This window comes from Cladophialophora carrionii (assembly GCF_000365165.1).
Source record: "Cladophialophora carrionii CBS 160.54 unplaced genomic scaffold supercont1.10, whole genome shotgun sequence".
Taxonomy (NCBI): domain Eukaryota; kingdom Fungi; phylum Ascomycota; class Eurotiomycetes; order Chaetothyriales; family Herpotrichiellaceae; genus Cladophialophora; species Cladophialophora carrionii.
In genome coordinates this window covers 53,938-75,816 of record NW_008481817.1, presented here as the reverse complement: position 1 = coordinate 75,816, position 21,879 = coordinate 53,938, and the positions used below count along the sequence as shown (strand labels likewise).

The window sequence follows — 21,879 nt, the reverse complement described above, 5'->3', positions numbered from 1 at the left end:
CCTGCTCCCGTGGAGAGCACACCAGCGCCAGTCGCGAGTTGGAGTGATTGGACAAGCACGGTCGAGACTTCTTATGTCCCTGCTCCCGTTGAGAGCACTCCGTCTCCTGTCGAGACCTGGCCGGATTGGAGCAGTACCGTTGCAACGCCCTACGTCCCTGTCGAGACGAGCAGCAGCGTCTGGTACAGCAGCGTTGCTCCCGCTAGCTACACCGCACCTCCAGTTGCCACCTATACAGGTGCTGCCAGCAGCAACGGCAAGCCTGCTATGGCCATGGTCGCCGGCATTGTCGGTTTGGTCGCCCTCGCCTAAATCAATGCATGGGACTACTTCCTCCCCGAGCTGTGACATGCTCTGGGTGGATCAGAACAACACAAAATCCAAACCTACTATTCTTACAACGTCGATTACGCGCCTCGATGCGACCTGTCATGTCGCAACGAGGCGATTGCTGGACGACGGTTGTCTATATTGCCAGAACCGACTTGTATTAACAGCCTCGGGCGTGGGACCAGTACACTGACCCGAGGACAATCGTACCTACGCACAATCTTTCCGACCCGAAATAAAAACGACACGCTCCTTACGACCAAAAAACGATACGCTCCTTACGACCAACGGTCCATGACATCATGTATGTATGCATGGTGGTGCCCTGAATGAAATGGACAAAGATGCATAGTAGTGTGGTAGGCATAATAGCGGGCGAGTTGACTTGGAGCGTCTAGGCTTTGGACGCGGCAAACTGCATAGCTGCTGGGAATGAAAAGGCGGACGAGGATAAGCCAGAGGTTAATAGTGAATAAGGGATGTACTTAGGTATATCACGCGTGGCTAACTGATGGACAGCTGCATCAATTCAAGTCAAGTCTAATCGCGTGATTCACTTTCTCTTCGTGTTGCTGTTTCTCCTTCTGAACGTGTTCGAGCAGTATTTCTGCCTGGTTCAGTCTGTGGTACTGCTAAGTTGGCCGAATGACGAAAATGAAGCTGGCATTTGCTCAGTCGATATACATGTTAACCAAGAATTCGAATGCAAGGTGATTGTGATTGTGAAGATGGAGATCACCAAGGATATCACATTACAATTTCTGCTTCACAATTTTCTTGCCTGCCCCACGTAGCGCATTTTCGCCGTCAACCAACACACACCAGCCCTCTCCTCCCGCCGTTCCATCCTCAAACCCTCCAATCGCAGACTCGAAATTCTCCTTGGCATACTTCAAATCCTCATCCTCGAAGCTGCCTGGCTGAAACCACACGGCTTTGACGCCGGCAGCTTTTGCTTCACGAAGCGTCCGTCTTGTAATCACCGGTGGTGTGACGAATGACAATGCTGTCTGGTCCGGGTGAGGAAGTGCTGAGACCGACGGCACGGTGTCGTATGTCTTCGAAGGCAGAGATATTGATGGCCGCGTCGGGTTGATGGGCGTCACGGGCAGCGTGTGTTGATGATACCATGCGAGTAGTCGATAGCCGAATTTACTCTTGTCTTGACTCGCCCCAGTCACGGCAAAATAAGGCAAGGAGAAGAACCTCTTCGCAGCGGTTTCCATGGCGCTCAGTGCAGACTTTGACAGCGGTATTGCGTGTCGCTGCCGACATGAAGCATTCTAATATTCCCTGACAAGAAAGCACGTCAGAGGGTGATGCCATCGAGCCATATTCATTCGGCCAGTCATACGAGGAGAACGGGCTACACGGGCTTGGTATGTATTTGCTAGCTCGATCTGGCTAGGAGACTTTCGATAAGCTCGATAAGGCAGACTCCGACTCGGCGCCTCGTTATGGCTGGTGAAGGTGGTGGTGTGGCTGAACTGTGGCTCTCTGTGGCTTCACCGTGGCTTGTGAGCCTCAGGCCGCCTGTCGACACGGGGGAACAGAGGTTCCGGCGGGCATGAACCAATCGAACAGGCGGGTCAGGAACGCCCACCGAGGGTCACTAGGCTCCGGGCGCGGGCTGCTGCGGGCTGCCCGCTGGAATTGAACAAAAGTGAGTCTCTTACGAATTGGTCAAAACGACTGCTTTCCTCCCGGACAGCAGCTTCTGCTGCCTCAGTCATGCTCGACTGGTACCGTCGCACGATCTCGCCATCGTCTTGCCACCTGTGAGACGCCGCCTCGCCACCGCTGCCCACGATTCGACCGGACGACCAGTCCTCCCACAAGCATGGCTGAATTGGCTCTCCGCGGTCGGGATCAGCCTGATATCCGAGCGAGGATCAGCATCCACGATGACGAGTCTCCGAAGGATATGAAAGAACTCCAACTTGCAGATCAAACACAGAGAGCTTTGCGTTCGAAGCATTCCTGGACTCCCCCCGAAGCAGTCGGGGCATTGCATAGAGCCGCTTTGCGCAAGGCCAGGACGCTTCCTTATCCTTATCGACCGAGCCACTTCAGCGACATCCCCGCCTCGGACGCACTGCCCTGCCCGATCATTCGATCAAACAGCTTGAATTCCCTGTCGACAATACAACGAGAAACCGAAGCCGCGTCCTTGAGTCTCTACAGAGGGTCCCCGATTTCTGCGATTAGTCCTTCCTATGCTGCCCCGTCCTGGACAGTCAGTATCGACGAAGAGCTCCAAGACCCGTGTCCGCCCCGACTCCCGCTGCGCGTAGAGACTCTCAGCCAGCAGCGCAAAGTTCAGAAGCGGCTGAAGAAGTCGTTGAAAAAACAAGAGAAGGAGCAGGCCAAGGCTCAAAAGGAAGAAGAGCAACTACGTCGAGCATTCCTGGCCGCTGATGTCGCCGCTGCACGAAGGAAAGATGCGGCAGCCCGGGGAGAGTCACTTCCTCTACGCACAAAGAGCACCAGGAGCATTGCCTCACAGGTTGTCAAGAGCTTGAGCTTCAAGTCCCAGCTGAGCAAACTGAGTCGCCACGTCAGACGGGACAAGGCCGAACCGCCAACTCTGGATGACTTTGACAGCAAGTCGGCCATCCGAGAGTATCTCAATCCCTCGCCGCCGCCCCCACCAGCATCCCTATCTCCTCCGTCAGCGGGGATAGCGGAGCTGCCTGCCGAGCTTCCCCAGTACACGCCCTTCCAAGACTCCACAAGGACCCAAGACAATGAACCTGTTGCGCTTCTGGCAGACGCGTATCCGGCAAAAGAAAAGGATCTTGTTGCGTCGCCTGTTACGGAAAATAACCCGGATGCCACTAGTTCTCAGCCAAAAGCGAAGTCGATGAGATGCGACTCGTGCCAGAGCCCGATCCGCTTGAGCCAAGTGTACTACCACTGTTCGATCTGTGACGATGGAGACAGAATACTTTGCTCTTCATGTGATCAGGCTGGCTGGAGCTGTCGGCACGACCTGACGGAGAAGGTGCGCAGTGTATCTCGCCCTGACGCTGGGGAGAAGACAACTGCATCCGACGTGATCAGAAAACCCAGCCGGTCAGAAGCCGAGCAATATGCTGCAGCTATGTGGGGATTGAAGATGCCAGGTGTCTCTGCCCGTTCAAGTCGGTGGACCGAGTCGCCCATGGAAGCCACGATATCGGCAGCAAGCCCCTGGGCCTTCAATGACATTGTTGAGCAGAACAAGGTACAGGCGGCTGAAACAAGGGACATGTCCACTCAGCAGCCTTCGGAGGACGCCAGAGAGCTGGACTATCGCCGGCGCGAATTGGAGATGGAGTTCCGCGACAGACAGATCGCCGTGCGGGAGAAAGAGACCGCCTTACGGGAGCAACAAGCCTCATTCAGAGAGCAAGAGGCCGCACTCCACGTCAAACAGCAGATGTTCTCACTGCAGCTGGAAACCGCAATCGCAAGACAGATGACCGAACTGTCTACTGGCGTGGGGACACAGTTTGAGAATCTCTCGCAGGTACGTACTCATCTTCGACCCCTTCTCACCTCCGTCCGGTGCTTTGGTGCCGCATAAAATTGGACACTGTGCTGACGATGGCTTGCAGCATGATGGAATTCGGACGCATGCCACCAAGCGCAAGGCCGGGGCTGGGCAAGCCATGGTCTCACCCGCTAATTCCACAAGTTCAGATCAGAAGCAGTCGCCAAAGCGTACCCCAAGCCGTGGCCAAGATGCAGAGGAGGATGATGATGAAGATGCGCCCGGTGGCACGCCCAAAAAGATCAAGCAAGAATCAGATGCCCTTCAGACTCCCGAGAAGCTCTTCGCCTGCCCGTTCTGCAAGTTCGACAAATCAAAGTACTCCGAGCAGAACGTGCAGGAGAAACAGTATCGTGGATGTTCGAGCGGATACTGGCCAGACATCTCGCGCCTGAAGCAACATCTTTACCGAGTCCACTGGCGACGCATTCATTGCACCCGCTGTTATGCTCGCTTCGAGCGCAAGGATCAACTAGACCAGCACCGCAGGGCCGCAAGCTCCTGCGCTTTGGTCGATTGTCCATATCCAGAGAAGTTCGATGAGGCGCAATACAACGAGATTCGCCGTAAGCGACCAGCAAGCACCCCTGAACAGGTCTGGTACACTATCTACGGAATCTTGTTCCCCGACCTGCCGCGTCCGGCAAGTCCTTATGCAGATAATGTGGATATGCCGTTCGCCGTCAGCCCTGGCCCGACAGATACACGAGACACGATGGACGTGCTAGGAGAAGTATTCGAATCTCGTCTGGACCGTCTCACCAACGCACCGGGCCAAGGTTGGCTCCAGTCCGCCGAAGCAAGGCAACTCATCCGAGAGCAGTTGAGGGCGTCCATGACGGACGTCCTCCACAGGCTGAGGCCTGCGAACAGTCCTTCTTTGGGAAACCCTTCTGGGGATGTCTCACCGATTTCAGCTGGGGCACCAGAGTCGGCACGGCGCAGCTCTATATGTCTCACGACACCAGCGTCTTCAATTCCACCCTCTCCTGTTCATGGCCCGGGTTCAGCCAATAGAACTGGGTCGGATATGCATTTCCTTTCACCGGGACATCGCCAGAGTTTTAGCAGACCTTTCTCGGCCAGAACTGTGCCACAGCTTTCTACGCCACAACCACCTCAGAAGATCGGGTTTGGGGACGAGCTGACATCTGCGGTGACATTCCCCGTACCTATGATCATTGACCCTGAGAATGACAGATATGACGAGGAGTGCAGCAGTTGGAGCCATGGGGACGAGCGAGGTCTTGCTATATCGACCGATTCGATGCCAGCGGATTTCAACTTCGACTTTGCAGCGGCATTCGAGGATCTACACAGAACGGAGATGGGGTCGGCATCAGCTGCTATGCCCGAATTCACTCCAGTCAAACTTGCTAGTCTCGACGACCCGGCGGCTCAACCGTCTAAGGGCTCCAGTGCTCTGAAGCCCAAGCACTCGACCACGTCATCTGTCGATTCCGGCTACGGCAGCCTCGGCCATGCATCGTCTTCAGCCTCAGCTTCCACCTCAGTGTCATCATCATCGGTGACAGGTTCTTGTCCGAAGACGGCTCAACACGGCAAGAACAAGGGCAAGCGGAAGGCGGCGCAAGCAGCAAGAGAACCAACTCCTGTGCCAGAGTCGGCAATCAATTACGATGCTTTGGAGGTTCCCTTTCAGGATTTTTCGGGCGTCAATCTGGACTTGGACTTGGAGGAGCACCTCGGGCAGTATGGCGTCGATTTTGGACATTTCAGCGGTGGTGGCAATGTGAATGTAAATACGGGTGCAGCCAATGTTTCGGCGTACTTGGACAGGAGGTATCCCCGCGTCGTCCAAGAGGCGGGAGGAGGGAGGTAGTGTTTCTGTAATCCCCGAGCTCTCCATTACTTGATGGAGGGATTGTACCGCGAAACCTGTTGAATAAAACACATGGCATTGAGCAAGACGGACTGGTCAATCGCTTTTTATTGACGCATAGAGTTGTCCGTTGTACCAAGAACGAGATACTGTCGTATTCAGACGCCTGTCTTTGATTGGACTGCCCCTACAGCCTGGCCAGCCCGGAGTTCGGGAGAAGACACATCCATCTCAACAACGGAGGTATACGAGCACCGGATAAGCATTCTGGATAAATGAGACTCGTAACTGGAACTGCTGTAATCAGGGCCGCCGAATCTTCGTGGGTGTTGCGTCGGACTTCGACTCCGCCTGATTTACAGCGAGATGATGTTTCGTTGTGGCTGACATCATAGGGAATACATCATGACCACCCCAGTCTTCAGTGAGATGAAAGAGAATTATTCCTTCCGGCAGACTACTCAGAACATATTCATAATCGCTTCATCTCTCTAGCACTTATAGTTTTAATCTTCCTTTCAGTCCTACTGAAACGTTCCCTTTGACTGTAAATCATTCCCAAGCATGGCCGAATCAGTGATCCCACTGAAATGCACGTGCAACAACTATCCCTGGGGCAAGAAGGGCAAGGAGTCATTGGCAGCGCGCCTTTGCTCCAGGACAAACCCGGATTTCCAGATTGACGACTCGAAGGAGTATTCGGAAATGTGGTTCGGGACATACCCCGAACTCCCCTCCTACTCCCTCAAAACGGGCCAAGACTTGCAGCAGATCCTGAACGAGCACAAAGACGCTCTGATCGGCAAGAAGGTCTGCGACAAGTTCGGTGCCGACCTACCGTTTCTGCCCAAGATTCTGTCCATCGCAAAGGCCCTTCCCCTGCAGATCCATCCAGACAAACGCCTCTCAGAGAAACTACACAAGGAAGACCCCGACAAATTTTCAGATCCGAACCACAAGCCCGAGATCGCTGTTGCGTTGTCCAAATTCGAGGCATTTGTCGGCTTCAAACCCCACGCCGAGGTCCAGGAACTGATGCAGCTGGAGGCGTTGGCGCGGTTCTTGCCCACCCGGGCGGATGGGGTCGACGTGAGTGACGACGAGCTACTGCGGCAGATCACCACCAATATGCTCAAGGCGGACGAGGAGACGGTTGAGTCGACGATGAAGGAACTGCAGGCCACGTCCAAGGGCGAGCTGGGGAGACACGCGTATATCCTCGATCTGGCACCTAGATTGCAGGACCAGTACGGCGTCACGGACAATGGCAACCTCGTCGCACTGGTGTGCATGAATTACCTTGTCCTTGACGCCGGTGCAGCGATCTACATTCCCGCCGATGGTATTCACGCGTACCTCTCCGGCGACATTGTCGAGTGCATGGCACGGTCCAACAACGTAATCAACACGGGATTTTGTCCGCGGGCGGACCGCGACTCGGTCGACTTGTTCGCCAGGTCGTTGACATTCAAGCAGCACGATCCGAACGAACCGATCCTGGACAGGAGACGGAGCGAGAAGAGCGGGAATGGCAAGACCGTCGAGTTTAACCCGCCGATGAGTGAGTTCAACATGCTCGTTACGGAGCTGTCCGGTGGGGAGCGAGAGAAGAACAAGCCGATCGACGGCCCGAGTACCTTGATTGTGACGAGCGGAAGTGGGAAGTTAAATGCCGGCGGCCAGGAGTATGATCTCCAGGAGGGGAGTATTTTCTTCGTGGGCCAGGGGGTCGAAGTCGACTATTCTGCGGGCGACAAGCTGGCTGTGTACCGAGCGTATGCTGAGTGAGAGCCTGTTCACGCCCACGCATACTTTGTTACGGTGTACCTTGGGCGGGTATACCGGTGCATCTGAATTGGGTGTCCGTAGAATTGTCCGGTCCGGAAAAGACACAACTTAGAAGCCCGTGTGGCCCGTTTACAATCCGTCCATTGTAACTCGTACCGAGTACGTTCTCCGGCCCCTGCCCTTGCGCCTTCTAACCAGATCAGTTCATGGTGTTCATGCGTCTTGGTGACTCATTTCTTAGTCAGCCCCTGCAGCGGACGGCTCAACGCCGGTGCTGATTCTGGTGGTGCGTTCGTCTCTCCCACTTACCGGACGGAGTAGGCATCATTGATGTTCCACACCACACCCATACGCAAGTCACCGAGACATCCGGCGTTTTCGCGTGCATGATCTCTACACAATTGGGACATCGCGCGGTGCTTGTTTCGTACCCTGCCAATGCTGCGATAACACCTGGCTCGCGATGGAGCCCAGCGCGAAGTCGAGCCCGCCCCAAAGCAAGCCGGCCAAGACATTTTCTTGCGTCCGGTGCTTTGAGCGGAAGGTCAAATGCAATAGGGAGAATCCGTGTAATGGATGCCTACGCGCGAAGGTCGAATGGCAAGTTCTTCCTGTTGTGGATGAATCATCATCCTTCCACTTCTTTGGACTTTATGCTTTGGCATTTGGAGCAGTCGCTTGCGATAACCATATCGTCACACCAACTTGTCTGGCTTGTATCCCTTGCGCGCATGGAGAAATCACCTATTGACATGATGGTTCCCTAAATGCAGCATCTTTCGCATCCCAGCGCCGCCTCGACGGCGGAAAAGGAAAAGTACAGAAGAAACGATCCAGGCCCGCCTCAGACACTATGAAATTCTCCTGCGCGAGCAGGGCATCGACCCAGCTTCTCCAACGCATGCTCCTAGTAAGACCGAGACGACTTCCACCCCGGAAGACGGTGATCAGTGTGATACAGTGGTCTCCAAACCCAAGGAACCGGTCAATTGGGCACCGGGTTCCGCGGAAGGAAAGTTGATTGTCGACCAGGGGAGATCTCGCTTCATCGAAAAGTAAGCACCCTAGACGTCGTGGGTTGGTGTTCTCCAGCTGAATCCGCGCAGCAAGTTATGGGTGACTGTCAGCGAAGAGGTGTGTGGTCTCGCCGCCTGCCAAATTGATCGCGCAATGAATTGTCACTGATCTGGATTCCGCAGCTCCATCACAGCAAAGATGCAATCCCCGACAGCGAGACAGAGGATGAGCTGGAGACGCCGGCCGAAGATGGCGCCGACTTCGTGCTGGGAATGACCTCCTCGCCGAACCAGACGGTCAACTTGCACCCCAGCACCGACCATATTCTGAGGTTATGGCAGCTCTTCCTCACTAACGTCAACCCACTAGTGAAGATCATCCATCAGCCCAGCATGCAGCGCGTCATCGAGGACGCGACGAGTGACCTAGGACACATCCCCCGGGGGCTTGAAGCGCTCATGTTCTCTATCTATGCTGCCGCTATCCATTCCATGCGGGATGGTGAGTGTCTAGCAACGTTTGGCGAAGCTCGGTCAACTTTACAATCTAGATATCGTCTGGGTGTGCGGCGCTCATTGACAAGAGCTCATTTCATGGGTTCCTCGGACATTCTTGTCCTGCAAGCATTGGTGATATATCTCGTGAGTCGATGTCAAACCCTTCGCCGTTCACAACTGATCCGACGCAGCTCGCCGTGCGGCAAGAACTCGACGCCCGGACATTGTGGACATTGGCCGGTGTCTCCAGCCGCATGGCCCAAGGAATGGGCGTCCATCGCGATGGTGCTGTCCTTGGCCTCCCGCCTTTTGAGACGGAGATGCGCCGCCGCTTATGGTGGCAAATCAACCTGCTGGACTTCAAGGCCGCCGAGCTGAGCGGCTTCGGCGGCTTCAACTCGATGCGCTGGTGGAACACAAAGACGCCCTCGAACGTTAACGACGCAGACATGTGGCCCGGCATGCAGGAACCTCCTGTCGAGCATGTCCGGCCCACAGAGATGGTCATCTGCCTGCTGCATTACGAGATGGGCGGGTTCTGGAGGAAGAAGCTGACCCAAGCCGGGATCGCCGAGGAAGATCTGTCCCGAGCCATGACCCACTGGGTGACGACCAAGACGGTGGCCGAAAAAGACGTCTTTGTCGACGAATTCCAGGCCAATCTCGAAGAGAGAATCCTGCGATATTGCGACCCGTCTGTCCCGCTGGAGATGATGGCCCTGATCATCGGCCGCATGATGTGTAAGAGCGTTCGATTCATGGCGCACCATCCCCGCCGCTATGTCAGCGAGAAGGACATCCCGGAGAGTGAGCGCCACTTTCTCTGGGCGACGAGCATGGCGATCATCGAAGGCGATAACCTCGCACACTCGCACCGCTCGCTGCAGCGCTTCCAATGGCACATCGACCACGGCTTTCAATGGCATGCCTTTATCTATGTGCTGGGCGAACTGGCGGCCCGCCCGGTCGGGGAGGGGAAGGACGAATCATGGGCCCAGATCGAGGACGTCCACAAGAATCATCCCAAGTAAGTCAGGCAACGCACGTGGCTTTCATTGTATCATACCTCGAGCGAACTGACTTGCGCGCGTGTGACAGCTTCATTTCCGACCGTCGAAAACCGCTCCATCTCGCCATCGGGAACCTGTGTCTCAAGGCGTGGCGTGCGCGCGAGAAAGCCCAGGCCGAAAGTCCCTCCGGCGGGACTTTGGCGAGGCTGAACCCTCCGCAGTTCATCATCCAGCTGCGGAAGCAGTGGGAAGCCAAGGCCATGAATTCCACCAAGTTGTCACAGCCAGGACCGTCCCAGTTCAATCTTGTCCCTCAGGCCAAGGACATGAAGCTGAATGAGGCGCCCAACCAGTCACAGCCACGATCGCAATCGCAATCGCAATCGCGGCCGCAATCAGAATCGCAATCACAATCGCCACTGCAGTCACATGCCGCGCAGCAACAACAACAGCAGCAGCAGCAGAGCCTGGCTACCTCACACCAGCAGCAACCGCATCTCACCAACTCGGGCTCCGCCGCGTTCACAGGCACAAGCACGGGCTCCACGTTCCCCACCACGACATATTCGCCCAATGACTTCTCCGTCATGGATGACCTGGCCATGGACATGGACTGGCAACGATGGGACACGCTGCTCAACGACTTTGAGATGCCCGTCCCCGCGGCCGGGCAGCCGTCGGCCGAGGCGATGAACCCGGCGCAATTGCAGTTCCTAGGCCAGTATGGGCAGCAGGGGTACTCGTGGCCTTTGCCTGCTTACCGGGCGCAGTGAGCCAGTGGGCAGTGAGCCAGTGGGCAGTGAGCCAGTGGGCAGTGGCAAGCAGGGAATGGATTAGATTCGGTCAAAGAGTCTCAAGGACCTCCTGGTCTATGCTGATCGAGCCGTATTGTGGTGGTACTGTAGGCTGGCCGTTTGGTGTGAGCAGGGATCAATCAGATGAGATCAGAATAATCAGACAAGCGCTGTCTGTGAGTGAGCGAGCGAGCGGCGTCGATGTCGATGTCGATTTCGATGTGTCGAATCTCTCTCACTCGCACCTAGTGTTCGACGCGTCCAGGGACCTATCTACCTGCTCTACTCCGTCCTCTTCCCTTGTAGAACATAAAATATACAATACGGAATTGACGATGTTCCTCTCTGCGCTGTATGTGCTCTGGGCGTCTGGAATGCTTAGATTCTGTAACAAATGGCCCAGCTAGGTCAAAATAATTATGCTACAGGCTATGCACTCCCATTCTGAGCTGTGCTCGCCGTCTAACCGAGACGTCTATCCGTGCATTCCATTCCGCTGCTCATTGCCCATCGCTGCGCTCAACTTACCTTTTACTGGCTTTTGATGATTTTGTTGACTAGTCTGGTCTTCGCCAACGGCTGCGTGTTCCCTAATCGCTGATATCTCCTTCCGTGCTTGAAGACCGAGCCTCCGCATACACGGATATGTGCATGCACACACAGCTTAAGGGATAAGGAATAAGTAATACACACGTGTATATGCGTGCATGCGCGGCGTGTGCAGGTTCACAAAAAATCCCTGGGCCAGCGGCGCCCGTGTCGATCACGCTGCTCGTAGACTCCCTGCGGCGACCATGGCATGTCCGTTGAAGAATATGGCGTCAGAGGGAGGTCGTAGGGGAGACGGAGCCCGACGATGGTATTATTCGACGAGGGGACTGTAGCTGTCGCTGAAGGCTCGTCTTTGCCGAACAGAGGGACCATTCGCACCGTGTCTTGACGCTCTTGCCGTTTCGATGTTCCCGTCGAGATCACGATCGCGGTCTGCCTTTCCGTACCTAACTCGGTCTCCCCCATCTTTTCCCTTTCCCTTTCCGCCTCGACTTCTCCTGTGTCAAAGTCCTTGGCGAATAGTTCCGGCCATACAAGGACACCGATCTCGTAGCTTTGCACGACGACCTCTCTCTCCTTGTGCTTCTCCCTCTGTTTACCCTTGGCCACCTCGCGTAAGGTCCCCCACGCCTGTTGACTGAGGTTGGCGCTCGTCAGCAACGCCCATTGGATGTCTGGCGTGGGTGATTCTTTGGTCGGCTTGGAGGAGAAGCACACGAACGTCTTGATGTGGGGTGCAGCTTCCGCTCTTCCCGCTCGGAGGGCTTCATTCGGGCCTTGCGTCCACTGACATAGCGACTTGCGTAGGCTGGCGATCTGCTTCAGATGAGCCGCCGACTGGGCTTTCATGTGGATCGAGCCACCGGATGCATAGCCGTTGAGGGAGGACGCGACGTTGCGAGGAGTTGGGTAGATGATTGAAACGCGCGAAGGATCCCATTGGCGTTGTTCTTGTTCTCGTTGTCGTTGTTGCGAAGAGTCCGACGCCAGCGGACCGTGGAGAACGGGGAAGAACTGATTCAGCCAGGCTGGAGGGAGCGTAGCGATTGAGGAAATCTGACACACGACATGGGAAGGTGAGGTCTCTTGTTGCTGCCGAGGGAGGATGGAGCTCAAGGCTCGAAACAAGCTCGGGTAGCCCCATAGCTTCTGATCCCACAGCTGCTTTGTATCGCTTATGGTTGGGAAGTCTTTCATGTGCGAAGGGACTGACGCAATCAGGGCACCTCTGACGCTGCCGAAGTCAAATAGTGCCAATTGATCCCTCAGCGCCTTTGTTTTCGAGCCATACGCTGCCAAGTATGCCTGGAGGTCGTGCTTGAACCGTGAGCCAGACCCGATCTTGCCGACAACGGTACCAGCATGAGTTTTCATGAGTGGCAGCATAGGAGATATCCAGGCCGCTTGGGTCAGATTCGTCCAGTCCTGCGCGAGCATGTTGGCCGTGTGGATTACAACCCGGGCGAGATCATCGTGGGTGAACAGAATGATCATCTTGCTATGATGGGTGCCGAATTGGTCGGGCAAGTAAGCTGTCGTCGCTGTGACGTTCTCCCATCTCCGGCATGCGTCGTCAATGGCCTGCTTGGCCGGGCTGTCGTTCTTCCACGAGCCGTGAATGACCTTCACCTTGACTTGATTGCGGACGTCGCTGTCGAAGAAATTCATGAACCAGTCGATGTCGAAACAGTAATTGAAGACCCACGCCTCTTTGATCAGCGGATTGCCCAGGATGTCATCGATGGAGACTGTGTCGATGTTCTGCGACGATGGCAGGTCACGGATCTTGGTGAGCTTGAACGGCGATGCTATGAGGTTGACTTGCGGGGGCAACTCAGTGTCCTCCAATACTCTGTCCGCGGATACATGCTTCGAACTGGTGAGAGTGAAAGCACGGGTTTTCAGATCATGACTCTTAGCGGCGGCGGCAGTCTTTGAAGTAGCAGTGGTGGTCTGGATCAATTGAGGCGTCGTCGTTCCCGATCTAGCGGTTGCTGGTGGCGAGATGGATCTAGAGATTGAGCTGAGGAAGGCTGCTCTTCTGGCACGAACGGACGCAGAGTCGGCGTCCTCGAGTGCTACGCCACCATCGGGCTCGGAATCGGAAGCGAGCTTGACTCTCTTCGAAGGTCTTGAGTCCATCGTAAGTCGCCGCGCATAAGGCCTGAATAAGGCTATAAAGCAGAAGTGAGGAGAGAGAGAAGTGCGAGTCAGTTGAAGACCTGATGCGGTTGAACGACACGTAAACATCGAAGACCCACTCGTGATACTCTACAAATGTTGGTCTACATCGTCCTGGTTAGCCTCAATCGAGAGCATTGCGATGGTGGCGATCACGAATACAATGACTGTCCTCCGGCATAACCTCGACAAGGCAGTGCTACGCCGCCCACGGTATGGAGATATATTCATGGGAAGGTTATCCGAGGGCTCCAATAGCACTGCCAAGGGCGTCATAGGCTCATATGCATAGGCCGCCTGGTTAGTACGAAGTATGAGGACTATGAAGGGAGAGAAGTGGGAGACTGTAGAGAGTGTCGAGGGTGTGATCGAAAGTTGGGCCTGTTCGGAGTAAGTCAAGAGGACCCATACGGAGTACAAGGCTTTTGTTGATATCCCGTGGCGCCGTGATTCTTTATGCCCGGCTCTCTCATGTCCAACGCCGCGGCTTGCAATGTCGCTGCTCGGGCTGCCGCTGTGGCTTGGTTCGCGTTTCTCCGCAACCGAATCTCGATTTCAAGCTCGACCGGCCTCCGCCTCGTCTTGTGTGCTTTGTCTTCGCAGATGCATCCAAACGCATCCATCACCTTCTCTCCTAAGGCTGACTTGCCACAATTCCCGAGCATCCACCATTGAGCGCGCGGTTACTCCTTGCAATCGACTCGAGGTGGAGTTGGAATAGCAATGATTTCCAGCTCTCCGTCCTGCATGATCGTAGTTGCATTTATTGTCCCTTTAGCCTTCATTTTCCCAGTCGCCTCAGCTGCGGTCACATGAAGCGCGCCTGCTCCCACTGACTCTCTCTCTCTCTCTCGTGACAACATTTCCATCATACCACGTCGGCGTCTTCGCCCTGTGCCCGTCGACAGATTGATCGCCGAACAGATACACAATAATGTCGCAGCCCGCGTCCTTCAAGGATCTCGGAAACGAGCACTTCAAAGCCGGGAAGTTCAAAGAGGCAGAGCAACTCTATACACAGGCGTGAGCCTTACCAATCTCATGTACCTGAATCAGTACTAATCGTGCCAAACAGTATTGCTGAACACTCCCGCTCCGATCCCAAAGTCTTTGGCAACCGCGCACTCACACGCATCAAGCTGTCAGACTGGCCTGGCGCCGAATCTGACGCCCGTAAGGCAATCGAGCTCTATGGACCCGGGAACAAGACGAATCTCGTAATGAAAGCACATTTCTACTTGGCGCAGGCCCTACTACCGCAGCGACACGTAGGGGAAGCGCTGGATGAAGCCAAAATCGCGTACACAATGTGCATAGAGATACAGGATCCTTCGGCGGACCTGATCGGGACTTTCATACTGAAAGCCAAGCAGGCGAAGTGGCAGGCCAAAGAAACAGCCAGGTTAAGAGAACTCAATGAGACGCTGGCGCTGGTAGAGGATCTCCTGGACGCTCAGCTACAGCGGGATATAGATGCCGTTGAAGAGAGGTTCAGGAATGGGGAAATTGGCGAGACTGGGCGGAGAGAGGAGGTTGAGGAATTGCGAAATGAGGCTGAGGTCAGAAGAGCGAATATCAGACGAGGCTTCGAGGACAGCAAGAGACCTGAGACAGTGGAGAGGGTACGTCAAATTCCTGCCGTTGTCTTGTCTCATTCATGACCGCTGACGCTCCATGACAGGTGGTCCCGGACTGGCTGATCGACCCTATCACATTCGAAGTCATGCACGACCCTATAGTAACACCGACAGGCGTTTCATACGAGCGTGCGTCGCTGTTAAAGCACATCAAAGCAAATGGATGCGATCCGCTCACGAGGCAACCTCTCCGAGCGGACCAGCTGATTCCCAATGTCGCATTGAAGAATGCTTGCTCGGAGTTTTTGGATAAGAATGGGTGGGCCGCGGATTGGTAGGCCCACGCTGCTTGAGATTCCTCGAATGACTCCAAAGTACCAGCTCTCGCCACCTCGCGAGCCCTTGACTCAGCCAGAACAAGAAGACATGTTGCCCCTTGCGATGGTTAGCCATGTATGGACAATGGAAGTCCTGGGGATTTTGAGTGGCACCAATGGCCCACCAGGCCACGAAACAGTACCTACACAGTCCTTTTAGCAGGCGATGCATTTCTAGTGCTTGCGAGAAACCGATACCTATTCACAAGGCGTTCTGACGACGAGCATTAATCCTGGGCCAACCGAAATGTCTGAAGCTACTCAACGCTAGCTCTTCCATGCCTTTGTCACGATCTGTTACAGCTACAGCGGCCTGCCGGGTTACGGCTTCTTTAGGTGGGGAGTATAGAAGTGATGCATACGTTCAGACCAGACAAGAGTTCTCCTCAATACTATTGGTAGATTTGGGATCTAATGTTTCCGGCACGCTTGTTTCTCATCGACTCCCGGTCATAGAGGCGTTTTTCTTCTAATGCCCTCTGGTGTACGATCTTCTTAGTTCAGGTATTGCAAGCTGAAAGCTGCTTCCTTGAAAAGCTCCATTTAAATCAGGCGGAGAGGGACCCCCCGTGACCCCACTCGACGCTCGCTCGGCCAACTTCCTGCCCCGCCAAACGGTCTGACGTCGTTTGGTTGGGACCCGAAGACGTAGTGAGAAGACAGTCCGCGTTTGTTGACGTCTGGCCCGTATGCTGCATCCAAATCTTCATCTATCTTGACATTGACTCCGTCTTCGTCTGGAATTGAGCGAGCATTGATCCTGAGTCTGTCTTCTACGTGATACACATAGCAGTCTTCGACATCACAGAGCCAAGTGAGTAAAGACCCCGCATTTACACCCACCCTCTTGTCCCAACCGTGCCGCAACCATTCAGAGGATCTCTCGAGAATTTCTAACAGCTTGTTACACCATTGTCTCTGTTGTTACTTCCCCTCCACCACCTTGTCCCCGTTTCAGCGCGTCTCATTGTTGTTGCTCGACGGCTGACATCCCGCGATCAAGGAGTCTGAGCAACGATTGATCGAATCTCATTCCGACTCGACCGATTCTCACATCCAGTCCGACTCTGCGGTGAGCCCCCTACCTACCCGATGGCGGTATCGTCGTTCTAATAGAGGCAAAGAACAAGGAGTCAAGAATATCAAAACTGAACGATAGCCGACATGCCCTCTGCAGCGTTCCAAAAAGCCGCGGACGAGAGCCGTCAACTCAAGGCCAAGCCGAGCAATGATGAATTGTTGGAGGTGAGTCAGGGTGCATTTCATTTCCAATTCACGGCACGCCTTCGATATGGCGGGTATGGGGGTATACTCGCGGGGTGGGATGCGCGAGGAACAGCGGCTGAGGGCGATCTATATGGTGGAATTGTGGTGGGCAAAGATAAGGGATAGAAACCGTGACATGCGCGCTGCATGCTGGAATGGAATCCATGGAAAGGAAACCGCCGCAGGGAGCAAACAGGTGGATGGTTTCTCGCCGTTTGCTGTCTCACCTCACTCTGGGACAAAGCTCTTGAGGCAACCGGCCACCCTCTTTGAGCATACTTGAGAGTCGTGCCAACCCCTCCTACACGCTTCCCCCTTAATTTTGAGGTGTCAGTGACTAATATTCTCCGTTCAGCTTTACGCCCTCTTCAAAGTGGCTAATGGCGAGGACATCTCAAAGGCTCCTGCTCCAGGCATGTTCGACTTGAAGGTATGTGATATCGAGTTTCTTTATCCTTGCACGAGCGCACATCAGCTCCTTTTGTCATGATTTCAACGTTTGTGTCTCGCTCGCCACCCAGCAGCTGTCACTGACCTCGACCTTGGTGAACAGGGGAAAGCCAAGCACAAGGCCTGGCAGAAGGAAGTCGATGCAGGTACCAGCGCCGCCGACGCAGAGAAGAAGTACATCGACCTTGTCGAGAAGCTCAAGAGCCAGTATGGCTTCGACCCCAGCAAGGCTCCCGAGGCAGTTGGTGGTAATTGAATGTGCCTGAAAAGTCCGAGTGACGCATGTCGTGGCTGAAAGAGTTCAATTCTCCCCAAGCATTTCGGTGTAGTCTTCATTATAGCACTGTAAGCACCTTCGGTGCTCATGCTCGCACGACAGAGTCGTGGTAAAAGGCTGTCGATAGCGATGTCAGGCCGACAAGGTTCTTTCTCAGGGAGAACATGTGCACCATTCTTTCATCACAGTGGTTCTTTCACAGGTTCAGACCGCCCAGCTCGTTGACCTCTTCATCCTCGTCGTCATCTTCATCTGATTCATCTGAATCCTCCGTGATATCCTGCCCTGCAAATACCATCCATTGTCCATTGAGCACGCTTTTCCTCCAGAGTTTTGTGACACCATCGCTTCCCTGACTTAATAGTACTTGACCCTGGCCGTCGAAAGTGACGGACCATGCGTCGGTATGGGCTTGGGGAAGGGTCGTAAAGGAAGAGAGAGTGGTAAGGTATCCAAAGTCGTGGATTGTGCGTGAACCGCCGGCCTGGCTGGACATTTGGGTCGACGATGCTTGAGTTTGGCGCCCAGTAATGGCAGAAGTGAGGCTCGACTGCTGTTGTTGGCGTTGCTGCACGGTATTTCGCGCCTGAGCCGCTGATTGATGCCGCTCCGTTCCATTTCGTCCTCCATTCCCGCTGTCGTTGTTATTCCCATTCGCATTTTGCCCTTCTGCAACGCCGAGCTCGAAGACTCGCACGCCCCCGTCTTTGCATGCTGTGGCAATGCGATCGGTCCCTCTGACGCTGAACGGCGCCCAAGCCACATCTCTTACCAACGCCGGATGAACAGGCAGATTGATCGCTTCATAGAACATGATCCTATGGCTCGCCCCGCCAGTACTCGACACGCCGCTCCCGCCCCCGATCCCCAGGCCTATCCCACCGATACTGCCATCCCCGGCGCCGCCGCCGCCGCCGCCGGTCCCGGTTCCCGTGGCCGAAGGCACCATGCCGCGGAAGATCTTGACCTCATTGAGCGCGCACACGACCAGGCCGAGCTGGTCGCGCTCATCGTTCACGGACATCATATACGGCAGTGGAGTTGGATTCGGGTCGAACTGGACTTTGAAGCTCGTTTCATCGCCGCGCGATGGAACCGCGTTGGGTGTGCAGACATTGAAGGTGTCAAGAAGCGTCCACTCGCGGAGGTCGTCGGGATTGCTCGGCTCGTAGATGCTGAGCAGGCCGAGACGGTCGATCAGGGCGAGAAAGGTGGTAATGTGGTCGGTCGTCAAGGTCTTGACATCTAGCGAGACGAATGGAACACGTGGTGTCGATTGGATGGTTGCCACGCGCCGGAAGCGGTGGCCTTGGAGGGGTGGCTGGGTTGCGTCTTCGCTCCACAGGTGGCATTTGAGGTCATTGCCGGTGGTGACGAGGTGGGTGCCTAGGGTGGGGGAGAGGAATTTGGCCTGTGAGATAGTTAGAGGAGCGGTTGAACTGGCGAGGACACGGAAACGCTGTGTGAGCAGCACCGAATCCCTAAGTTCAAGAACAAGAACAAGAACGTGGCATAATCTGGACGTTCTGATCCGGCTGATCGTAGTGTGCGTTGGAGAGCCAGAGCTCGCTGGCGATAAAAGACGGTGCAAGCCATATTGATAGAAACGCACATTAGGATGACCAGTCGGGACTTACGTCTTTGATATCGGCGTCGTGCGCTGTGAACGTGTCAACCAGCGTCGTCTCACCGGTCTTGGAGTCTCGCTTCCAGACCTTGATGCGGTGGTCGATAGACCCTGTCAAGATCTTGGTGCCGTTGAAATTGGAGTGGATGACGGTCACCCGGTCGTTGTGACCAGTGTCAAAAGGCTTGGTTGCCGCCATTGCGGCCTCATCTAGCTGGCGGCGGCGAGGGAGGGGAGCAGGCAAGGGAGTGGTGGTGTTGGAGGCCGGAGATTTCAAGGAGGAGGAAGCTGATTCGGACGAGCTGCTTGACTCGTTGTCATCCTGGCTGGCTCTGTTATCAAGCCAGTGGGCAAGACAAACATGCTCCAGCACAAACGGAACACGGACCACTGCTTGTCGTTGTGAACGGCGTTGTTGAGCCATCATCGCTGATTGGCGGATTTGCGGAGATGGGTACACGGGGACGGATTATCTTTGTTCCGTGTGTAGAAATTAAATACGATGCAGAAGGACAGATTGTCAACGGGGAGCTCTGCTGCAACAATGACCATGCACAAGACCGCACTGCTGCCGACCTGCCTGACATCCGCAGCGCTGCGGACGACATCATGGCGTCGACTCTCAACCGTACGGAGAGATGGTCACTCCTGCTCGTCACAGGAGGCTCGCTGGCAGTGCTAGCAAATACATTCCAGGGCGACGGCGCGCCATTGGTGGCCTCCCTGGCTTTTTCCACCCTGGCATTCTCTATGACCTATGCTTTTGTACGATGGTCAGGTCCAGCTTTTGTGAAAGCCGGTCTGAAAGGCAAGGACATGAGCAAGATCCCGGCAAAAGAGATGTAGGTCCCATCTCACTCCGAAGCAGAGCCTTGGCTGATCTGTCTAGTCCTGAATCCATGGGAGCAGTCGCTGCGGCGGTCTACATCCTGGCATTGATGGCATTCATTCCCTTTGCATTCTACAAGGACATTGTGGCGGCTACTTCGGGCGGAGGAAATCGAGATGTCGTGGTGACCATCACTGAGGTCGAGACGGGCCGCTTCTTGCACCGGTTCCCACACTCGAAATTATCCTCATATCAATCGGCACTCAACACTCTGCAAGCCACCACCATCCTCGGGATATGCGACGACATTCTCGATCTCCGGTGGAGACACAAATTCTTCATTCCAGCAGTGGCCTCACTCCCGCTCCTCATCGTCTACTACGTCGATTTCGGAGTGACGTCGGTCGTGGTGCCTACTTTCCTGGTGCCGTACATGCCGAATCAAGCGCGCCTCATCAACTTGTCGTTCCTATACTATTTGTACATGTCAGCTCTCTCCATCTTTGCCCCGAACTCGATCAATATTCTCGCCGGCATCAACGGCATCGAAGTCGGACAGTCACTCGTCCTTGCAGGCCTTCTCATCCTCAATTCGGCGCTTTATTTGGTTCCTTTTCCTGGAAACCCGGTCCTGAACCACGCCTATGCCATACGTCCTCATCCGGCTACTGACGCACATCTCATGACGCTGTACATTCTCTTGCCATTCCTGGCTGTATCAACAGCACTGTATATCCATAACCGGTATCCGGCCAAAGTATTCGTCGGGGACACCTTCTGCTACGTCGCGGGCATGACTTTTGCAGTCGTGGCTATCACAGCCCATTTCAGCAAAACTCTGCTCTTGCTCCTCATTCCTCAAATCGTCAACTTCATCTACAGCGTACCACAGCTCTTTCACATCATTCCATGTCCCCGGCATCGACTGCCCAAATTCAATGCGAGGACGGGTCTGCTTGAACCTAGTGTGACGCCCTGGTCTGCAGAAAGACCTCCGAGTAAGTTTTTGACTGCAGTTTTCTTCACCTTGGAGAAGCTTCGTCTTATCCAAGTCACTGTGGATCCAAAGACGAATCGAATATCAGCCACCTCGAATCTTACCATCATCAATCTGTGGCTGGTATGGAGGGGCCCGATGAGAGAGGATCAGTTGACGAAGGAGCTGCTTGTGATGCAGACGTGTTGCGGCCTTGTCGGATTGTTCGTCAGACATACGATGGCTCGGCTCATCTTTAGCGTAGATAATCGGGGATCGCTCAGCCAAGGGGAGCTCGGGATGACACAGACACAGCTCAAAGCCACCTAGTCAGTACTCAAGGAAGTCCGAAAGGGTCTTTGGGTCTAGAATCAGAAATAGTCAGTACTCAAGGAAGTCCGAAAGGGTCCTTGGGTCTAGAATCAGAAATGCACTTTGGAGAGATCAAACATTCGGCGCCGGTAGGCTTGACGCCATCAAGGATCGCGAATACCATGATTCTACCAGCAAAGTCGTGTCCACACATGGTGGCTCCAGTATCTCACAGCAGGTCTGGTGGCAGTCTCATCACCGGGAGCATCCGTCACCTTCGGCGTCCTCACGACGTCTAACGAAGCCGGATCTTCCTCAAGCCCCTTTGCTCAAGGGACCGTGCGGACCTCTTCTTGCGACCTCTTTCCTCCTCTTCCTAGCAGTGATCAGCGCGGGAAATATGGGGTTCTTCTTATTGTTCTTCCACGAGAAAGAATCGTTTGGCACCGACCAGGTACTTCATTCGGAACGTGACGATATTGTTACAACACGGCGCAGTTCAGGACATGGCTTCATTTTCTGCAATCTCTTGATCACCACGACTATGCTGGCAGCCTTTTGTGGTTTTTGGCATTAGTCATTGTGGCGTACTGTACTCTCCGGAGGTCGGATGGGCAGCGGGGGGAACTGTTACGGTGTAT

The 21,879-nt window shown here is 54.7% G+C and overlaps 9 protein-coding genes across 9 annotated transcripts in view; 6 read left to right on the top strand and 3 right to left on the bottom strand.

Annotated features, from left to right (window-relative positions):
* The window catches only part of G647_09504 (uncharacterized protein), a gene marked incomplete at both ends in the record, with an annotated part of 1,438 nt that extends 1,126 nt beyond the window's left edge, over positions 1–312 (top strand). The window contains one exon of the mRNA XM_008725498.1: positions 32–312. Within this exon, the coding sequence (XP_008723720.1) occupies positions 32–312 (281 nt within the window). The remainder of the gene's footprint in view (positions 1–31) is intronic.
* A 770-nt stretch (positions 313–1,082) lies between these two features.
* G647_09503 (uncharacterized protein) lies at positions 1,083–1,556 on the bottom strand (the record flags this gene model as incomplete). Its single annotated transcript, XM_008725497.1, has 1 exon — positions 1,083–1,556. The coding sequence occupies one exon, from the start codon at positions 1,554–1,556 to the stop codon at positions 1,083–1,085; it is 474 nt and encodes a 157-aa protein (XP_008723719.1).
* A 614-nt stretch (positions 1,557–2,170) lies between these two features.
* Positions 2,171–5,708, top strand: G647_09502 (uncharacterized protein; the record flags this gene model as incomplete). Its single annotated transcript, XM_008725496.1, has 2 exons — positions 2,171–3,841; positions 3,930–5,708. The coding sequence occupies 2 exons, from the start codon at positions 2,171–2,173 to the stop codon at positions 5,706–5,708; spliced, it is 3,450 nt and encodes a 1,149-aa protein (XP_008723718.1).
* Positions 5,709–6,272: 564 nt separating this feature from the next.
* G647_09501 (mannose-6-phosphate isomerase, class I) lies at positions 6,273–10,793 on the top strand (the record flags this gene model as incomplete). The annotated part of the gene is made up of 6 exons (XM_008725495.1): positions 6,273–7,483; positions 8,270–8,551; positions 8,603–8,630; positions 8,696–9,154; positions 9,202–10,037; positions 10,109–10,793. The coding sequence occupies 6 exons, from the start codon at positions 6,273–6,275 to the stop codon at positions 10,791–10,793; spliced, it is 3,501 nt and encodes a 1,166-aa protein (XP_008723717.1).
* A 747-nt stretch (positions 10,794–11,540) lies between these two features.
* Positions 11,541–13,508, bottom strand: G647_09500 (uncharacterized protein; the record flags this gene model as incomplete). Its single annotated transcript, XM_008725494.1, has 1 exon — positions 11,541–13,508. One exon carries the CDS (start codon positions 13,506–13,508, stop codon positions 11,541–11,543), a length of 1,968 nt encoding a protein of 655 aa, XP_008723716.1.
* A 973-nt stretch (positions 13,509–14,481) lies between these two features.
* Positions 14,482–15,462, top strand: G647_09499 (uncharacterized protein; the record flags this gene model as incomplete). Its single annotated transcript, XM_008725493.1, has 3 exons — positions 14,482–14,570; positions 14,623–15,169; positions 15,229–15,462. 3 exons carry the CDS (start codon positions 14,482–14,484, stop codon positions 15,460–15,462), a joined length of 870 nt encoding a protein of 289 aa, XP_008723715.1.
* Positions 15,463–16,665: 1,203 nt separating this feature from the next.
* On the top strand, positions 16,666–17,473 carry G647_09498 (uncharacterized protein; the record flags this gene model as incomplete). Its single annotated transcript, XM_008725492.1, has 3 exons — positions 16,666–16,746; positions 17,123–17,197; positions 17,321–17,473. 3 exons carry the CDS (start codon positions 16,666–16,668, stop codon positions 17,471–17,473), a joined length of 309 nt encoding a protein of 102 aa, XP_008723714.1.
* A 217-nt stretch (positions 17,474–17,690) lies between these two features.
* On the bottom strand, positions 17,691–19,320 carry G647_09497 (uncharacterized protein; the record flags this gene model as incomplete). Its single annotated transcript, XM_008725491.1, has 2 exons — positions 17,691–18,905; positions 19,132–19,320. The coding sequence occupies 2 exons, from the start codon at positions 19,318–19,320 to the stop codon at positions 17,691–17,693; spliced, it is 1,404 nt and encodes a 467-aa protein (XP_008723713.1).
* A 410-nt stretch (positions 19,321–19,730) lies between these two features.
* Positions 19,731–21,256, top strand: G647_09496 (uncharacterized protein; the record flags this gene model as incomplete). Its single annotated transcript, XM_008725490.1, has 2 exons — positions 19,731–19,963; positions 20,011–21,256. 2 exons carry the CDS (start codon positions 19,731–19,733, stop codon positions 21,254–21,256), a joined length of 1,479 nt encoding a protein of 492 aa, XP_008723712.1.
* Between the last annotated feature and the right edge of the window lie 623 nt (positions 21,257–21,879).